A 20,177-nucleotide genomic window follows, 5' to 3' on the forward strand; every position below is an offset into this window, starting at 1 on the left:
ATGTGAAGAGGGTGTCTGAAATTGAGAACCATCTATTCTGACCCAACACAGGAGGGGAATTTTTTATGTATGTCCATATTCAAGTGGAGGTCAAAGGAGCCCAACTGGAAGAAGTGTGGATGGACAGTGCAAGTGTGGATGGAACAAATGTTCTCTTGGAAAGGGCTACTGTGAAGACTATGACTCTGACTTTGGAGGAACCAGAGTGACTGGGAGCGTAAGGAAGCACGACATCTGAAATTCCTTACATTAAAACGTATTAACTTTAAAAAGAAAGAAAGAAAGAAACCAGGGATGGCAGGAAGCATACTTACCTCATAAGACTGTGGAGGATTAAATACAAATTTGTGTTTGGAAAGCACTTAGAATGGCGCCTGCAACATTGCAAAGGCTTTATAAACGTTCTGTATTATTAATAATGCAGCAGGAGGGTGCTCTAGACACAACAGGTCTGCAGTGGACACCCTAGATAGAGGCCCAAGGGAGTGAGTCTAGAACTCCTGACTCCAGGCACTTCTTAAAATACAGGAAATGTATCAGTCCACTCAAAAACATAAGCTAGATAATCTGGTAAGGTTATTTACAAAGGTCAGAAAGCAGAATCTCAGGTCCCCACAGACCTACTGTACCCAAATCTGCATTTTTAACATGATCCTCAGGCACTCTGTGTGCATGCTAGTCTGAGGCACACTGGTCCAGATGTTACCTATCTGGTCACACCAAGGAATACAATGATGCAATAAATATTTTGCTTTTCTACAAGGACAGGCTTTTTTTCGGCTACCAAACAACTATTAAAATCAAAAGATGCAGTACACAGAAGCCACAAACACCTCTTAGCTAGCAAGACGTTCTCAGAAAGGCTCAAAAATAACCTGACTGCATTTATGTGAAATGCTCTGCATCCAATCCACATTTATCAACAGTAAGATAAAAGCCACATTCGTACCTGCGAATCGCAGAGGTGCGTCTTTATCCAGGGCAATCAGAGGAGGGTCGAGGAGCACTGCATTATCATTTTCTGTGATTATGCCATGATAGGTGGGCTCAAGCCATGGTTTGTGCTTGTTAACTGTATTTAAAAGAGAAAAAGATGGAAATACACCAGGTCAGAATTATTAAACTCCACTGCTTTTTAATAAAAACACCCATCTATTACTAAAATAACAAAACATTCATTAGTCTGGAAGGCAATAATTGTTTGTTTGTCTGTTTTTAAGATTTTATCTATTTAGGGACACCTGGGTGGCTCAGCGGTTTGGTGCCTTCCTTTGGCCCAGGGCATGATTCTGGAGTCCCAGGATCCAGTCCCACATCGGGCTCCCTGCATGGAGCCTGCTTCTCCCTCTGCCTGTCTCTGCCTCTCTGTGTCTCTTGTGAATAAATGAATAAAATCTTTAAAAGAAAAAAAAGATTTTATTTATTTATTTGAGAGAGAGAGCAAGCACAAGCAGGGGGAGGAGCAGAGGGAGAGGGAAAAGCAGACTCCCCACTGAGCAGGGAGCCTGAAACAGGGCTCCTTCCCAGGACCCCAGGATCATGACCTGAGCCAAAGGTAGATGTGCCACCCAGGTCCCCCAACACTTGTGTTTTGTGCAGTTTGGTATTAAGACCCTAATGGGATTAATTCCAGAGTAAGTAATGTAGAAACTGAGTCTATGAAGCAATCAGAATTGAGAAATAAGCTGCTCTAGAAATTAAGAGAGACTGATGGCTATAGACAAACTATCTGTTTTTAGCCTATCATAGGAAAGTTACAAAGAAAAAGACACACTTCTTTATGGCAATAAAAATATAGAATCACCTATTTAAAACTAGCATTATGAATAAAAATAGTAAATTTATGAACATCTCAAAAAAGAAAAAGAAAATTTATGAACATAAAATTATAAATATAGAGTATAAATCAAACTAAATGCAAAATTTCTGAAAAACTTTACTGAAAACAGGGTTTGCAAATAACCCACGTTGAGGTCAGGCCGACTTGGGGTCAAATTCCAGCTCCCTTCTATTGTTCGCTGTGTGACCTTGAGTACATAACTGACCTCTTAATCTCAGTCTCCTCACCTGTACACTAGAGACACCCTCGCAAGCCACAAGGCTGGGGCAGATCACTGGAACAGCTACCTGTATCCCTCTTAGATGGGAACCAGCACTGCTGCTTTCATCCGTAAGGTAAGAACTGCCATCCTAGTGGTCCGCTCACACCAGTGAAATCTAAGTTTCATTCCTATCCATTGTTTTTGCCTGGGGCCTGGCTCCCACGGACCCTGCGTGAGACCTTCTCCCACTGAGAGCCAGGGCCCTCCCTGAGTCCCCATTCCTCCAGCATATAATGGGCAGCCCAAACCTTTTTCATTTCTTTTTGCCTTCACGAGTGCACACATCATAACCCTGGCCATGTATATTCCTGCCCCAGCTGAGCCGATCTAAGCAGAAAGAATGGCATGAAACTTCATTTTCAAGGAGACGGTACCTATTTGTCAAATGAACTACCTGCTTCTTTTCTGTAAGTCCATCTTCAGAAGGACTTAAAACTAAGATTCGGAGCACTTGGGTGGCTCAGCAGTTTGGCACCTGCCTTCGGCCCAGGGCGTGACCCCGGGGTCCCGGGATCGAGTCCCGCATCGGGCTCCTGCGTGGGGCCTGCTTCTCCCTCTGCCTGTGTCTCTGCCTCTCTGTCTCTCACGAATAAATAAAATCTTTTAAAAAATAAAAAATAAATAAAAATAAGATTCAATGATGTGATACCCTGTGTCTGCTGTTGCTTGATGACCATTATGTGAAGACAGGAGACTGTGCCAATCAAAAGCACCAGGCTTCACCTGTATTTACTCTGATGTGGCGTTCACGTGTGCCATTCTGAACTAGCAGGCATGCAAGGGGAGAAGCTACCGTCTCACTAATTAATGACGCAATTACCAGACATTTACACACGCCATACCTAAACCAAGAGCAAATCCTGTTGTCTTCACTTGCAAAATAAAGCCAGACCCATGGGAGCTGTTTAATGGGTATAGAGTTCCAATTTTGTAACAATTTTGAAAACAGTTCCGGGAATTGGCAGCACAGCAAAATGAATGGATGTACTTAACACAGTGTGCACTTCCAATGAGAGGTTTTCCATGTACGTTACCACGATTTAAAACAAAATCCAGGGCAGCCCAGGTGGCTCAGCAGTTTAGCGCTGCCTTCGGCCCAGGGTGTGATCCTGGAGACCCAGGATCGAGTACCACGTCAGGCTCCCTACATGGAACCTGCTTCTCCCTCTGTGTATCTGCCTCTCTCTCTCTCTCTCTCTCTCTCTCTCTGTCTCTCATGAATAAATAAAATCTTTAAAAAAAAATAAAACCCACACATAAAATCCAGACAGAGCCATTTCTCGTCATCTGTGCTGCTCACCTGGACTATCTGCAAAATTCAGGTAACCAACCTCACCCTTACCCTCCTGCATGTGCTCTTCACACAGCAGCCAGAGGGAAGCTTCTAAACCAGTGGTTCTCTGCCTCTGTTCCCAGAGCCCATGGACCCCAAATGTTATTGAGGACACTAAATGGCTTTTGTTCATGGGGGATCTATTATCTGGCTACTTAATCAGCATTTACTGCCCCAGGAATCAAAAATCAAGAAAAATTTTTATCATTTACCAATTCATTTTTAAAAACAACATATGTTAACATAAATAACATTTTTATGGGGAATAATATATGTACTTAAATTTTATTTACTTGAGAGAGAGTGAGTGCAACCAGGGGGAGAGGGAGATGCAGACTCCCCAATGAGCAGGAAGTCTGACTCAGCTTGATCCCACGACCCCAGGGGGTTAAATGCTCAACCAACTGAGCCACCCAGGTGCCCCAATAACTATATTTTTTAAAATAGAGTTTACTAAGAAGGGTGGCAATGTTTTCTATTTCTGCAAATCTTTCTACCATCTGGCTTAACAGAAGACAGCCGAGTCCTCACTTCTTCTGCAGTCAACAGGCTGCCCTGTCACATGTCATGCAGCCTCTAGAGAACTCCGCCAGACACGCAAGAGAGAATGGGGAAAAAGGCAAGTAAAATCTTAACATTATTAAAATAGCTTTGACCTCTTCAAACCCAACAGGGTCTCAGGGGACTCATCACCTCACTCAGGTCTCTGTTCTAACTTTCCCTCCTCCAACCACTACTACTGCATCTGCTGCTTTGGTCCTCACTTCCCTTTTTCCTTTCCTTCTGCTACTCATCGGCACACTGTCAGACATAGGGCAGTGGTGCCAACCTGGAGCCTCAGGGCAGGTTACTTGGCTTCCTCCATGGGTCTCAGTTTCCCTATTCATAAATTGAGGACAGCAATAGTACCCACTGGATAGGTCGCTATGTGATCAAACTAGTCACATTTTGTGACATGTTTGGGACAGAGTCCAGCACTCGGTAAATGCCCATAGGTGGTGGTGTTATTTCTCCTCTTCCAGTCATTCATGAACAAAAACAGATTCTGGGAGAGTGAGACCTCTTGTTCTCTGTTAATTCCCAACACCTAGCACCACGTCATTACTCAGGAACTACTGAGTAAATGGATGAGTATATAAGGAATCTCATGTGTAGTACAATTAAAGTCAGTGCTCTGGTTTGTAAACTGTCTCATAGAGAAGGTAGTTTGGGTGCTGAGAGCTGAAAAAGAGGTATGACTTGGAGTTTTAGACATTGCAAAGGTGCTTTTTGTTTCTGGCAGGTGGATGTTCCTTCCAAGTGGAAGAGACTAGAGATTCCAGAGGCACAGAATACATAAAAATACTGTGGGATCTGCCCGGAAAGGTGCGGTGCAATTAGATTTCACGAGGATATGATGTGAAACCAAACCCTGATCATAAAGACCAGAAATTCAAAGGGCCTTTGGAAAATATATCCTCCCCTCACAAAAGCTGCTGCAAGGACAAGAGATTTGGTAAAGAAGAGAATTCAGATGGTCATGCTCCACCTGCCCCTCTTCAAAAATATTCCCCAGGACAGAGGCAAGTTACCTGGGGGACTGCCTGAGTGGGTCCCACAGTTAGCTGGGGCCTCTGGTCTGAGATGGTCACTCTAAACACAGGAAATAACCTCACTGCAGTCAGGCTGAGTGTGTTACCCAGTTGCCAAGACTCCCATCCTCCCCAGATTTCTGGTTAAACCATGCTAGGATGTAAGCTGGAACACTGCTTGCAGTTACAGATACAATACTGAGAAACAGGCCACTTTGAAGGAAGTAGTGCAAAGCCCTCTGTTGTTTGTCACTAATCTCATTTTTAAAGCACAGAAGATGTTAGTTCAACTTATTATTAATGCACCATTAACAGCAATGTTTGATTCCAATTTGTTTTTATATTTAAGGTTTTATTAATGAAGTTATAAGCATGGCAAATAAAGCTGAAGATTATTCAAATGTGCGAGTCCATAATAGTCCTGACAAACTGAATTACTGTATTCAGCCCAGTAGGAATGTGGAAATGCCAGGCAGAGCAAACTACAGAAAACCAGTGATGGGTAGAAGCACAACAGGTGCCCTTCTGCTACAGGAGGGAAGGCCTGTGGTGGGGCACCTGGCTGGCTCAGTCAGTGGAGCGTGCGACTCTTGATCTTGGGGTTGTGAGTTTGAGTCCCACGTTGGGTGTGGAGATTACTTAAAAAGAAAATCTCCAAAAGAAAGAAAGAGAGAGAAAGAAAAAAGAAAGGCTCATAACTGAAAACGGCTAATGGTTCAAGGCCAAAAGAATTGTATAGCTATATTCCCAGTATTCCAATTTTGTAATTCAGAATTTATAAATTGGTCCTTTCAGCTGGCAGTGGGATGAAGAGATTCGGCCAGTTCCAAGGACTGAACTCTTAAATATTTAATAAATGATATTTTTAATATTTCATCACATTCAATTGGCCTTATCAAATATTTATAGAAACAAGTGAATGATATTTCTGTAATCTTCCAAAAAAAAAAATCACAAATAAAGGAACACGTCACCCATGTTGGGGGTTTTCACCTGATTCATTTCACCACATTCTAGATCATTAAAAAGCCAATTAAATTTTGAATGGCACTCTTGATGGAAATTATGGAATAGCATGGCTGGCAATCAGACCTTCCATACATGTAAGTTCCATCTAGGGGCACATCTATGACTTTAGGACATGGCTAGTTTTTGTGATTCTGGTAGATTTTTTTTTTTTTTAAGATTTATTTATTTACTTGAGAGAAAGAGAGCATGAGTGGAGGGAGGGCAGAGGGAGAGGGAGAATCCCAAGCAGACTCCCCACCAAGCACAGAGCCAGGCACCAACACTAGGCTGGATCTCATGACCCTGAGACCATGACCTGAGCCAAAATCCAAGAGCTGGGCGCTTAACCAACTGAGCCACCCAGGTGCCCCTGTAGTAGACGTTAATCATTAGAAACTGTAGGGGATCCCTGGGTGGCTCAGAGGTTTAGGGCCTGCCTTTGGCCTGGTGCATGATCCTGGAGTCCTGGGATCGAGTTCCACATCAGGCTCCCCACATGGAGCCGGCTTCTCCCTCTGCCTGTGTCTCTGCCTTTCTCTCTGTCTATGTCTCTCATGAATAAATAAATACAATCTTAAAAAAAAAAAGAAAGAAAGACATTGCCACCAATTTAAAAATCAAGAGAAAAAGAATGCAACAGTTAATCTTAGGGTTAACTTCAAATGTAATATTTATGCCTCCCTAGTACATCCCAATTCTGTGGGCGAAGGAGAGGTTGGTCACTCATCCAGGCCACCCAAGTCATCCACCCCTGGAGATCTGGTTCTAGAGCCGGGGTGCTGTGGCCTTGATATCAACCCAGCACCAAGCAGTTCCCCTCTGATTTCCTTCTTTTACTATAAAGAGAAACCCACTGTTTTCAAAAGAGAACTTGACTTGTGCCCCTTCTCATTCCCAGGAACCCAGGCTGGTCACAGTGGGCCAATAACATAACAATTGATAACAGCTGGATGTCTTAAGAGACTGCCAGCATTTCACCAGCAAATCCTAGATGGTGTTACGTTTTGTTTGCAGAATCAGCTTTTAATCTTGGGCCCGAAAGAATCTGCAATTAAGAAATGCTGCCACTAGATGACGACAGGTACCTTTGATCAGCTTAGATGAAAAACTCTAGCCCTCTCCTCACTGAAGGAGCAGAATGTAATTGGAGTCACCAGGCCCTCTGCTAAAGATGATCTGCACAGAAAAGTGTCCTACACAATAGAAGTATAAAATCTCCCACTGATTCTTTTATGCCAAAGAAATATTTCAAATAAGTAAAATATACAATTCCCAAATCAAAATGTAAAAAGGCATACATTCTCAGAGACTCTCTTAAGTACAGTACTCAATCATAAATTCATACTTAAATCAGACCATCCCTGTTCATTCATACCAGCTTAACGTCAAAGGTCCTTTAAGCTTCACATCCCACTGACTGATTTTGCTCTGAGATCTTTCCTGAATATCTACTATACAGAAGCACGCCACAAGGTGCTGGGCTTTGGGGAATCAAATCACAATCTCTCAGAGAACACAAACATAGCAACAACCATCTACAACATTCCAAAATGGCATGGCTACAATTAAAGGGCTATACAGGGTGGTGTTAAAAAACAAACAGGGCAGCCCCAGTGGCGCAGTGGTTTAGCGCCGCCTGCAGCCCAGGGCGTGATCTGCAGACCCTGGATCGAGTCCCACGTCAGGCTCTCCGCATGGAGCCTGCTTCTCCCTCTGCCTGTGTCTCTGCCTCTCTCTCTCTCTCTCTCTCTCTGCATCTCTATGAATAAATAAATAAAATCTTAAAAAAAATAAAAATAAAATAAAAAACAAACAAAAAGACTATAGAAGAGGATTCACCCAGTGCTGACAACTTCATCAGTGAGCAGAGACCAACATGATCAAGTAGCCACCATCTCAAAAATGGTCATGTCCTGTGCCAGTGAGAAAGGGTAGGCACCCTGGAGGGTCTTCTCATGGGAGCTAAATCTTCCACCCAGAAGAGACAAATGGCTCCTAACTCATTTAGCCAGACCTAGTCACATGGCCCCACCAGGGCGGAGAAGTGCCATGCTAACCCTGTGTCTGGAAGAGGGGCTGGAAATACCTGAGATTAGCTCTAGAGTTCATCAAAGCACAAGTGGAGACTACCCAAGGACATAACTGAGGTCTCCTGGGTGTGAGGGAGTATTTTAAACAGAATGAAAACATGTATCAGGTATAAAGGTAGTAAGGTATGTGGCACATTCTGAGACCAGCGAGACTGGTAAATGTACAGCTCGAAGAGAGTGATGAGGTGGAGCTGGAAGAGGCCTGACTTATTACTTATGGTGAGCATCCCCTTCAGTACTACACTAATGTGCCCTCTCGATTCTTTAGACAGCAAGATGTTGCTAAAAGTTTTAGATAGGTGCAGTCTGGTAGCAAAGGCAGGAACTCTGGGATTGGACAGAACATAGTAAGTGAATTTTGTTTCTGACTCACTCTGTAACTAAGTGTGGATTCTTTAACCACCCCCTGCCTATTTCTGTACTGTACATCAGGTATGTCCAGGACCACCTTCCACAACCTTGTTTGGAGGATTGTAAATAACATACGTGAATAGCCCACACTGTGCCTGCCACACAGGTGCTCAACAAATATTTGTGGATAAGTTGATTATAAGCAAGAGCTAGGCTTCAGGGCAGCCCGGGTGGCTCAGTGGTTTAGCGCCACCTTCAGCCCAGGGCCTGATCCTGGAGACCCGGGTCGAGTCCCATGCTGGGCTCCCTGCATGGAGCCTGCTTCTCCCTGTGCCTGTGTCTCTGCCTCTCTCTCTCTCTCTCTCTCTCTCTCTCTCTCTCTGTCTCTCTGACTCTAAGTAAATAAATAAAATCGTAAAAAAAAAAAAGAGAGAGAGAGAGAGCTAAGCTTCAGAAATAACTGGTAGGACATAGCAAAGGAGACTCAGGAGGCCATTCCTATGATGACCTCACTATCATCATCTCAAGTAGAGCCCAGAGCTACAGGAAATCCCTACAGTCAAGGGCCCTTAGGGGCCTCACTTTATCCCTTTTATTCAGGAAAGAAAGGGGTTAAGTAGTATTATACACAGTAATACTGTTAAGTATAAAACAAAAAGCAAACAAAAGAAGTGGCATTTTTTTAGTGAAAGAGGAAACTTTTTAATTAACCAAAGTAACAGTGCATGAAATTTACAAACAGCAGCTCCCCCTTTGAGCTGATATGGTAGCTACTAATGGTCTGGTTAACAGCATGGTTTCCTCTGCCTTTGTAAAACACTTTAAAAAATTACTCTGGGCAGCCCGGGTGGCTCAGCGGTTTAGCGCCACCTTTGGCCCGGGGCGTGATCCTGGAGACCCGGGATCGAGTCCCACATTGGGCTCCCTGCATGGAGCCTGCTTCTCTCTCTCCTTGTGTCTCTGCACCTCTCTGTCTCTCATGAATAAATAAAATCTTTAAAAATAAAAATTACTCAACTTTCTTCTAAAATAGGATACTTCCAAAGAACCTCTAGACAAAATCTGTAAGCATAGGTTTAAGGGCTTCATCACAATCCCAGCTAAATTTATTATTAAAGTCTTTGGAAAACCCCAACATAATAGATATATTTAGCTCAGGGTCTCTCAACCTCAGCACTGCTGCCATTGGGTGACAGATCATTCTGTCCTGGAGTGTTCTTGTGCACTGCAGGTGTTTAGCAGCTCCCCTGGCCACCACCCAGTAGATGCCAGTAGCACCCTCCCCAGTTGTGACACCCAAAAATGTCTCCAAACGTTGCCAACGTGCCCAGGGGACAAACGCCCCTCCCCAGATCCCTGGAGAACCACTAACATATGCACTTCCTTAAGGAAAACCAAGGTCTTCCACATTAAAATCATTTGCAGACTTCAAAATAGCCAACTTTATAATTTATGTGTATTACATTAATGTGGAGTTCATTTTTAACATAAAACCACAATTCTGTGTGAAACAAATCCTTAAATTAAGCAAACACTTGGTCTTTTGAATGGCACAGTGAGAAGTTTGTGTTTATTCACTCTTCATGTGACAAGCATTCCACATACTGCACACAGCTACCAGGAGCACGCACGGTGAGTGCTGCCCTTACAAAAGGTAGGAACAGTGACCTGCCGGGGAGGCCACTGGCCCCTCAGATCGGCCCTGGGTGAGGCCAGGCTCCCCGTCAGCCACCCTGGCAGCCTGAAGAGCTCCCCGTGGTTCCATGTGGCCGGGAGCATGGCCCACAAGGAGGGTGCCACGAGATGAAACCAGAGAGGATGCAGAAGTCGAATGAGGAGGAGCCTAGATGCGTTTTTTACAAGCTCAAACCTCACAGTGTATGCAAAGTGGGGAGGCACTGAAGGAGGAAGCCGGGGGAGACCTGATGCTGCGCCTGAGGGAAGATGCTTAGCCACAGAATGGAAGTGACAGGAGGGGTGAGAGTGGAACCACTGAGCCAGTTACAGGTCAGCTACAGGGGCAAGATGAGAAACGGTGAGGGGCTGAACTAAGGTTGTGGATTAGTGGCTAGGCTTCTGCAGCACGGGGCTGATGGGGTAGCTGGTCCCATTCAGGGCTGAAAGGTCAGGAGGGACAAACAGGACTGGGGAGAATCCAGGGAAAGGGGCTTTTTTCTTTTATTCATTCATCCATCCATCCATCCATCCACTCGACCCATCCTGTCTGTCCATCCACCCCCATCCATCCGTCTGTCCATCCACCCACTCCACCCATCCATCCGTCTGTCCGCCTACCCCCTCAACCATTCACCCCACCCATCCGTCTGTCCGCAAACATCCATCCATCCACTCCACCCATCCATCTGTCCAACCACCCCCCATCCATTCACCCCACCCATCACCCGTCTGTCCACCCCTCCAACCACCCACTCCAACCATCCATCTGTCTCTCCATCCACCCCCCTCATTCATCCACTCCATCCATCCATCCATCTGTCCACCCACCTTTACTGAGCCCCAGGTAGTCTCCTCCATGCTGAGGAGACAATTAAAGGGAATTAAACAGTCCCTGTCCTTGTAGAGCTTATGTTATGGTTGATTAAATTATTAGTTTTAAGCACATTCTGCAAAAGAATTCTTAGGGAGTTGAAATCTCACTTTCTCTAAATCAACTTTTCAAAGATTAAAGGGGGCCTTCTAATCATTCCTTCAAATTCCAAGCAAGTTTTTTTCTTTTTAATCGTGGAGCAAAATACAACATAAAGGGGATCCCTGGGTGGCTCAGCAGTTTGGCGCCTGCCTTTGGCTCGGGGCGTGATCCTGGGGTCCCAGGATCAAGTCCCGCATCGGGCTCCCTGCGTGGAGCCTGCTTCTCCTTCTGCCTGTGTCTCTGCCTCTCTCTCTCTCTCTCTGTCTCTCATGAATAAATAAAATCTTTATTTATTTTTTTTTCTCGGAACGTCATGGCGATCACCTTCCTTGCTGGTGAACCTGACGTCTTTTTTTTTTTTTTTTTTTTAATTTATGATAGTCACAGAGAGAGAGAGAGAGAGAGGCAGAGACACAGGCAGAGGGAGAAGCAGGCTCCATGCACCGGGAGCCCGACATGGGACTCGATCCCGGGTCTCCAGGATCGCGCCCTGGGCCAAAGGCAGGCGCTAAACCGCTGCGCCACCCAGGGATCCCAAATAAAATCTTAAAAATAAAATAAAATAAAATAAAACTTACCATCTCAGCCATTTTTAGGTGTACTATTCAATGGTAGTAGCTACATTCACATTGTTGTGCAGCCACGCCACCTTCCATCTCCAGAACTCTTAATCCCAAAAAAACTGAAACCACCTCCACTTAATAATTCTCCATTCCCTCTTCCTCCAGTCCTAGTGACCACTGCTATGAATTTGACTATGCTAAGCATCTCCAATAAGTATTTGTTTTATGATGGGTTTATTTCACTTAGTATAATATCCTCAAGGTTCATTCATGTTATAGCATGCATCAGAATTTCCTTCCTTGTTAAGGCTGAATGATATTCCACAGTGTGGATACACTACACTTTATCATCATCAATGGACACTTGCGTTGCTGCACCATTATTCACAATATGGCTGCACAAATATCTTCTCAAGACCCTGCTTTCAATTCTTTTGGGTGTATACCCAGATGTGGAATTGCTGGATCATACAGTAGTTCTATTTTTAATTTTTGAGGAACTGCCATACTGTTTTCCATAGTGGCTGCACCATTTTATACTCCTACCACCAGTGCATAAGGGCTCGTTTCTCTACATCCTCACCAACACTTATTTTTTTCTGGGTTTTGATAGTACCTATCCTAATGGGTGTGACCAAACAAGTTTTACACTGAGTAATTATCTAATAGTATCAAATCTCCAGTCAGGATTCATACTTATCTGATTGTTTTGCTACAGCAAATGATTTAACTCAATACATCTCCCTGAAATGTTTCATCATAAAGTCTACTGCTATGAAAGGGAAAAACCTTAAACAATCCTTTAGTGGTTTCCACAACTTCCCCGACTTTTTTCAACAATAAGTATGCCTACTAATTACGTTTTTCTATAATTATTCTTTATCAGGTTGAGAGTTCCCCTCTAAACATACTGAGAATTTCTGTCATGAATGGGTATTACGTTTTGTCAAACACTACTTCTGCATTAATCAACATGATCAGGTGATTTTTCTTCTTTAATCTGTTGATATGGTGGATTATTGATTTTTTTAAAAATATTTTATTTATTTATTCATGAGACAGAGAGAGAGAGGCAGAGACACAGGCAGAGGGAGGAGCAGGCTCCATGAAGGGAGCCCGACATGGGACTCGACCTCAAGTCTCCAGGATCACACCCTGGGCTGAAGGCAGCACTAAACCACTGAGCCACCCGTGCTGCCCAAATTATTGATTTTTTAAAAATATTTTTATTTTAAAAATTTTTTAATTTATTTATGATAGTCATACAGAGAGAGAGAGAGGCAGAGACACAGGCAGAGGGAGAAGCAGGCTCCATGCACCGGGAGCCTGATGTGGGATTTGATCCCGGGTCTCCAGGATCGCGCCCTGGGCCAAAGGCAGGCGCCAAACCGCTGTGCCACCCAGGGATCCCAGATTAAATAAAATCTTAAAAAAAAAAATTCTATTGGCTTAAATAATAACCGGTTTTGTATACTGAACATCAAATACAGCATGTACTCAATGATCATCAGCTACATTCCAGGCACTCTGTATGCTCAATTTTGCTTACCATTAAGACTAATTTTCTTTTTTCTTAAAGATTTTATTTATTTATTCATGAGAGACACACACACAGAGGGAGAAGCAGGCTCCATGAAGGGAGCCCAATGTGGGACTCAATCCCAGGACTCCAGGATCATGACCTGAGCCAAAGGCAGATGCTTAACCACTGAGCCACCCAGGCATCCCAAGAATCACTATTCTAAAACATAGTGAAATCTCTACTGAAATCTCTACTCTAAGAGGGGCACCTAGGTGGCTCAGATGGTTAAGTGTATGCCTTTGGCTAAGGTCATAATCTTTGGGTCTTGGGACTGAGCCCCATGTCAGGCTGCCTGCTCGGCGGGGAGTCTGCTTCTCCCTCTCCTGCCTCTGCCTCTCTTCCTGCTCACGCTATCAAATGAATTAAAAAAAAAAAAAATGACCCTAACAAATCTTCATCTGGCATCTTCATCTGGCACCTCAAAGTAACTGGAAATCAAGTTGTAACACTGTTTCTTTTATCCCCCTTGTTCTCAAATTTTACTTGCATTATCTTCAGCAACAATGTCTTAAGTTCACAGGAGATTTCCCCAAATGCTACCCTGGGGAAAGAGACCAGGGAGGAGACACAAACAAGGTGTGACATTGGTGCTGCATTTCCAGAAGATGGTGACACAGAAGGGTTGAAAACAACAAAGAAGTTAGCTTGGAGCTGAAATGACAGAGAATGCTTTGAATAGTGGCAAGAAGTACACAATAAATACAATAACATTATGCTTTTATTGAGAATGAAACAAATTAACAACTTCCATGGGTTGCTTCCTTTTTGTTTCCCTCACTGGTTTTAGAGATGGATGTCTTTGTTACACTATTCAATGGGTTACCTAACTCAATATTCTCACTTCACCATATGAGAATGACGGAACAGATAGATGGGTAGGTAGACAGATACGCAGAGAGATGGATAGACAATATAAGCACTTCTTTCTTTAAACAAGCTCCGTGTATTCTATAGGGGGGTCCATGAAGCTCTGCTCTGTGCACGCACCCACATGCAGCACAGAATAACCACCCATCCTAAACCAGCAGCTGGTATATTTTATTCACTGTGATCAGGAAAATGTGTATATTTTAAAGAAATCTGTAACAAATTTTTTTAATGTTTACATTTAAAGAGGCTCCACCTCAGTTACTTCCTATCTCATTTTTCTACCACTAAGATTTTTTTTTTTTAAGATTTTGTTTATTTATTCATGAGAGACACAGAGAGAGAGAGGCAGAGACACAGGCAGAGGGAGAAGCAGGCTCCATGCAGGGAGCCCAACATGGGACTCGATCCCGGGTCTCCAGGATCATACCCTGGGCTGAAGGCAGGTGCTTAACCGCTGAGCCACCTGGGCATCCCTCCTCCCTCCTTTCTAATTCCTCTCTCCCTCCAGGCCACCCTCCAGTGTGGATTCCCTCCTCACCAGGCCTGGGGTCTGACATCCCCAACCAGCCACCCGGGGCAGCAACTGGCTGGTCCCCTGCCTCCCCACCCCCTGCCTCATTCCTTTGGCCTGAATTTTAAAATTTTTTTTTTAATTTTTATTTATGATAGTCACACACACACACAGAGGAGAGAGAGAGGCAGAGACACAGGCAGAGGGAGAAGCAGGCTCCGTGCACCGGGAGCCCGACGTGGGATTCGATCCCGTATCTCCAGGATCGCGCCCTGGGCCAAAGGCAGGCGCCAAACCGCTGCGCCACTCAGGGATCCCCTTTGGCCTGAATTTTAAAGGAGGAAAGGAAAGGAACAGAAGGGAGCAGGCAGAGAGGGTGGTCCCAGAACTGGATTCTTAGACTTTTAAGGATTAAGGGGTCTCCTTCAGGATGCGGCTGTAACATTTGGAGGGATCCAGGTGGATGTGCTCCTGGAGGCCCAGGATCTCTCTCAGGGGCTGGTAATGCCCTGCGGCCAACCTTGTTGCCCTGGAGCCCGCAGCCCCGCCTTTAGCTACAGTAGCCCTGGCAACAGAGCAGGCACTTGGCCCGAGTCCCACAACACCCCAGAAGTGATGAATACAGATGGGTGCCTGAAAGAAGAGCACTGTTTGCTGCTCTACATCCCCAGGGGACTTGGGGAGCTTCTTTGACCAATACGGGTGGCTGCTGGGTTTGGTCCAGAGGATCGAGTTCTTCCCAAGCTCTGTTCCCTCAGGTGGTGGCAGAACTAAGTTCTATGAGGAGTAGTGAAAAGCTAGGAAGAGACAGGAGTTGGAGAACGCGTCTTCCTCCTTCCAATGTTTATCTCTGCAGCAAGTAGAGGAGGTGCGAAACTGGAGACATTATATTTATTAAAATTAGTATCCTAACAGAGGAGGGGAGACCAGAGAGCCAAGAATATGCCTCAGTTCATCAGCCACAGCAGAGCTCCTAGCCCGGTGTGAAGTAGAACCCCCTAGAGCCCTCCGAGCAACTACATCTCCTGGGTCCCACACTGGAGTCTGAGTCAGTCGGGCTGACCTGGGGCTGGGCAGGTTTGGAATGGAACATTCTCTAGGAGATTCTGACGCACTCCCCAACAAAGAACAAACGTATCACAGAAGGCTCATGAATAGAGGCATCTGGAGAGTTTCCTTGTCAGAGAAACTGGGCGATTTTCACTTTTTTGCTCTCTTGCTTTCCTGCCCTTTGTACTCCCCCCAAAACTCCCCCACTTCCGAGCTATTCTGGTAGGGACCTGTCTTTGGCTTAGCTTTTCTAGGACACTTACTCATAGCTGGTACCAACTATGGCCATTGGCTCCGAGCTTATTTTAGCACAAGAGCTCCCCCACTTAAGCAAAATCATCTCATGCATGACTATTAATTCTCAGAAATGTAACGTAGGGCATTTCTCATAGGCAAAGCAATGCAAAAGTGTGAACTTTCTCTTCGTTGTCAATCCACTGTCTTTCTATATGTGCTACTAACATGTTCCCAGAGCTTCTCCTGGCAGGCCAGAGTTTCCAATGTGTACACCTGCCCCCACCCCCATCAGTATGTGCTTCCAGACTTTCCTGATTTCTTCATTTGCACCACATCAAAACTCACCTGCAGCAACTTTCCACTTCCTCACAGTCCTGCTAAGACTGGCCAGCTGGTCTGAGAAACAAACTTGAGTCGGGCGTTAATCAATGATAAGGCCTTAGGTACCCGCACTTATATTTTGCAAAGAACTTCAATGATTTAATATAAAAGTAGAAACTAAGGTAAGAAGTGGAGGCAAGCTGCAAGCTGCTGGAGGAAAATATTTTTGGAACAGAGCCCTTTCACGCCTCTCAGTTCCTAGCTTATGTGCATGGAAAGGATTCAGAGTACATATATTTTTATGCAGTTTTCTACAGAATTAAATATATAACATGACAGTAACAAATTCACTGCCAAAACACGATCAGAACATTTCAAGTCGTTGGTTCATATTCATCCAATTATCAATTAACCCTTATGATGCAAGTCGATTGGAAATCTAGCTACACAACAAAGTGCAGGCCATTATTTCCTTAAATTTCTTATTCTGCAACATTATCAGAAAATACAGGCCAAGTGTACCCTTTCCTTTCTTCTTTATCATTTGTCTCGAATTCAAATAGGACAGGGCGCTGTCTCGAATTGTAACATAATAGTCTGGTGGTAATTTCCAAGTTCTGTGTGTTTTTTTAGACTCCTGACCTTCATATACAATGGAAAACTTTATCATGTATAGTTCAGAAAAGGCCACCCAGGATTCAAGACCTGCTGACATTCACTCTCAGAGCAGAGTTCTTAACAGCTGTTACCCAAAGTACTGTTGTAAATTGACTAGAATCGCCTAATAAATCCAGGACAACTAGTTAGAAAGATGAAGATTCTGTCCTTGCTCATTGTTTACATCCTTACAATACTAATCACTGCAAGGTAAATGTTTTTTTTTTTTTAATTTTTTTTAAATTTATTTTTATTTTTATTTTTTAAGGTAAATGTTTTTAAGTAGAGTTCTTCCGTTACTTAAAAATTAATGTAACATTTTTATGATAAACACAGAAAAGAGAATCATTCATTCAAACTTATTTTGATGCTGTGTCTCTCAAGAAGCACATTTATAGTAGAAAAAAGTAGAATCAATATAATGATGAGAGAACCACAGTCCAAGACTGGGGAGGACATAGAGATGAAGGAGAAGAGGATGCACTTCTCCGAAGTTATGAGGGGATGTTCAAGTCACAGGACACTGAGACAACACTCGGACAGAATTGCTAACCCACACCACAGTTTAAGGAATCTGCAAAGCACATAAAAGATGGACAGTTTAAAAGTGTATTTCAGGGAGTTTGACACTGATCATAAACAAAATTCTAGATTGGTTTTTGTGCCTTTAGAGAAGGAAAAAAAATCACAAAGGACTGGTAACCAGTACAAGTGATCTACACATTTTCTCTTTTGAGGGGGTTATTAGGAAAGTCACAGGGATACTGGAAGAACATTAGCTACAATTTATCAAATACAAAACACCTCAATAAGAACTATGTCTACCACCACAACTCAACCAAAACTCTAGAAAAAGTGTATTAAACTGTGATGAGACATCTGATGAAGACTTTCATTTTCGTGTGACTAAGACTAAGATGGCAGAATGGAAACTGGATGGAAAAAAAAGATGGGTGAACTTATAATGGGTTTAATGACATCCCAAAAGGTCACTGAATAATGAACCTGAGGAAGCCCAGGACAGTCTCTCATATCTTTCCAAGTTCATACTTGGTTGGCTCTCTCCAGCCTTTACATCAAATTAGAGAATGAACAGATGGAATGTGGAGTTAAGATCAAAACTCACTTGACAAAATGGGGTGGTGGGTCACACATAGCAAGATAAGATGTAAAGACCTGCACTAAAACAAAGCATCAAGTTAGAAGATGAAAAATATGGTTCAACACCAACATGGTGGAGGGACTTGGTTAAATAAAGATGGTGTGACAAGGGGGCTAAAAAGCATAGACAAGGGGTGCTAGGCTATACCGCTCCAACTCTGCTCCTGTGTACAGAGCCCCATTAAACCATCTGCCTCATCTGAAAAGTAGTATGTACACATGGAGCACTCAAGGAGAAAGAAACCAGCAGGCTGGCAGAGATTCTGGAAATAAAGTCATAAGTCATATGAAGAACAGCTGAAGGAATAGAGGACACCTTGAAATTGATGTGTGTGGGGGTGGAGGGGGTAGTAACACCCTCTGCAGGCAGGAACACAAAATAATTCAGGCATGTTCCGTGGTTCTTCAACAAATCAAAGAATTACCATATGACCCAATAATTCTACTCCTCAGTACATAACCAAAAATCTGTTCCAGGTACTCAAATACCCATACATTAATATTCCTAGCTGCACTATTCACAACAGCTAACAGGAAGGAACAACCCAAAATGTCCATTAACAGATGAATGGATAAACAAAATGTGGAGGAATATTATTCAGCCATTAAAAAGGAACGGAGTACTAATACAGGCTACACTGTGAATGAGCCTCAAAAACATCATGCTACCAACAGACACATGAAAAAATGCTCAACACACTCGGCATCAGGGAAATACACATCAAAACCATAATGAGATATCACCTGACCCCAGTCAGAAAGGCTAAAATTAACAAGGCAGGAAATTACAGATGTTGGTGAGGATATAGTGAAAGGGGAACCCTCTTACACTGCCGGTAGGAATGCAAGCTGGTGCGGCTACTCTGGAGAACAGTATGGAGGTTCCTCAAAAAGTTGAAAATAGAGCTGCCCTATGATCCAGCAATTGCACTACTAGGAATTTACCCCAAAGATACAAATGTGGTCATCCGAAAGGGCATCTGCACCCCAATGTTTATAGCAGCAGTGTCTACAATATCTAAACTATGGAAAGAGCCCAGATGTCCACCAACAGATGAATTGATGAGGAAGACGTGGTATATATACACAACGGAATATTCAGCCATCAAAGAAAATGACATATTGCCATTTGCCAACAACATGAATGGACTGGAGGGTATTATGCTAAGTGAAATAAGTCAATCAGTGAAAGACAATTATCATAGAATAATGATCATGATATATCTTGTTAGTAGAATACTGAAAAAAAACTTCTAAGTGACTCTACAGAAACATTTTTAGTAATGGAAATAAGAACTTTTTAAGTAGCCAGTTTACATTACTTTAAAGCTTGGGACTGCCTTCAAACAAAAGATGTGGACATGGATATTATGTGAGATTTGAGGGTTAAATGTTTTCTTTAGGAGGGTTAATAATCACATGGTTTACATCTACCCAGTTTCTATAGATGCTATGTGGTGCACATGTTCATAGAGTACAGGCTTTTTAAAACAATTATTTTTGCTATATAGCTAAGACTTCATTTGGCGGATCAGTTTTCTACTCCTGTAACAAGAATAAATGTAAACTGAAGAGTAAGTTATAAAAGTAAACTTTACCAAGCTGCTATGGACTAATACTTTCCTTGCCAAAGTTCTTGTATTTTTTTTTCTAGTCCATGTATGATAGTGTCTATAAGCACATTATGAAATCTTTTATTTTTTTTTGAAATCTTTTAAAAAACTTAAGTCATGCATTACATTTTCAAGCCTAATGCTTTATTTATTTTTTTCTAATACGTTTTTTTAATTATAAAATACTGCCAAGCATGTTTGCAACGTTTAAATTCACTTTGAATTTCTTCTCTGAATTGTTTAAGTTACTGACAATCTCATTTATAAACACTAAATCCCATCACCTCTTGTCATTTAATTTTGTATTCATTCAAACGTCTATCATAAAAATGTATTTTATAATCTTACCCAAATAAACATTTGCAAAGGACAAACAAAACAAAACTGTTATGCTAAGTGACAGAAGTCAGACATAAAAGGTCACATATTGTATATTTCTATTTACATGAAATATTCAGAATAATTATATCCAGAGACAGAAAGTTGATTAGTGCTTACCAAGGACTC

The 20,177-nt window shown here is 43.0% G+C and overlaps 1 protein-coding gene across 11 annotated transcripts in view; it reads right to left on the minus strand.

Moving 5' to 3' along the window:
- Window positions 1–20,177, minus strand: part of LOC112924553 (beta-catenin-interacting protein 1) — a 151,764-nt gene that overhangs the window by 35,086 nt on the left and 96,501 nt on the right. For all 11 annotated transcript variants that reach the window (XM_072731242.1, XM_072731240.1, XM_072731241.1 and 8 more), the window contains one exon: window positions 950–1,072. In XM_072731242.1, the coding sequence (XP_072587343.1) occupies window positions 950–1,072 (123 nt within the window). The remainder of the gene's footprint in view (window positions 1–949; window positions 1,073–20,177) is intronic.

This window comes from Vulpes vulpes, chromosome 12, assembly GCF_048418805.1.
Source record: "Vulpes vulpes isolate BD-2025 chromosome 12, VulVul3, whole genome shotgun sequence".
In the NCBI taxonomy this organism is placed as follows: domain Eukaryota; kingdom Metazoa; phylum Chordata; class Mammalia; order Carnivora; family Canidae; genus Vulpes; species Vulpes vulpes.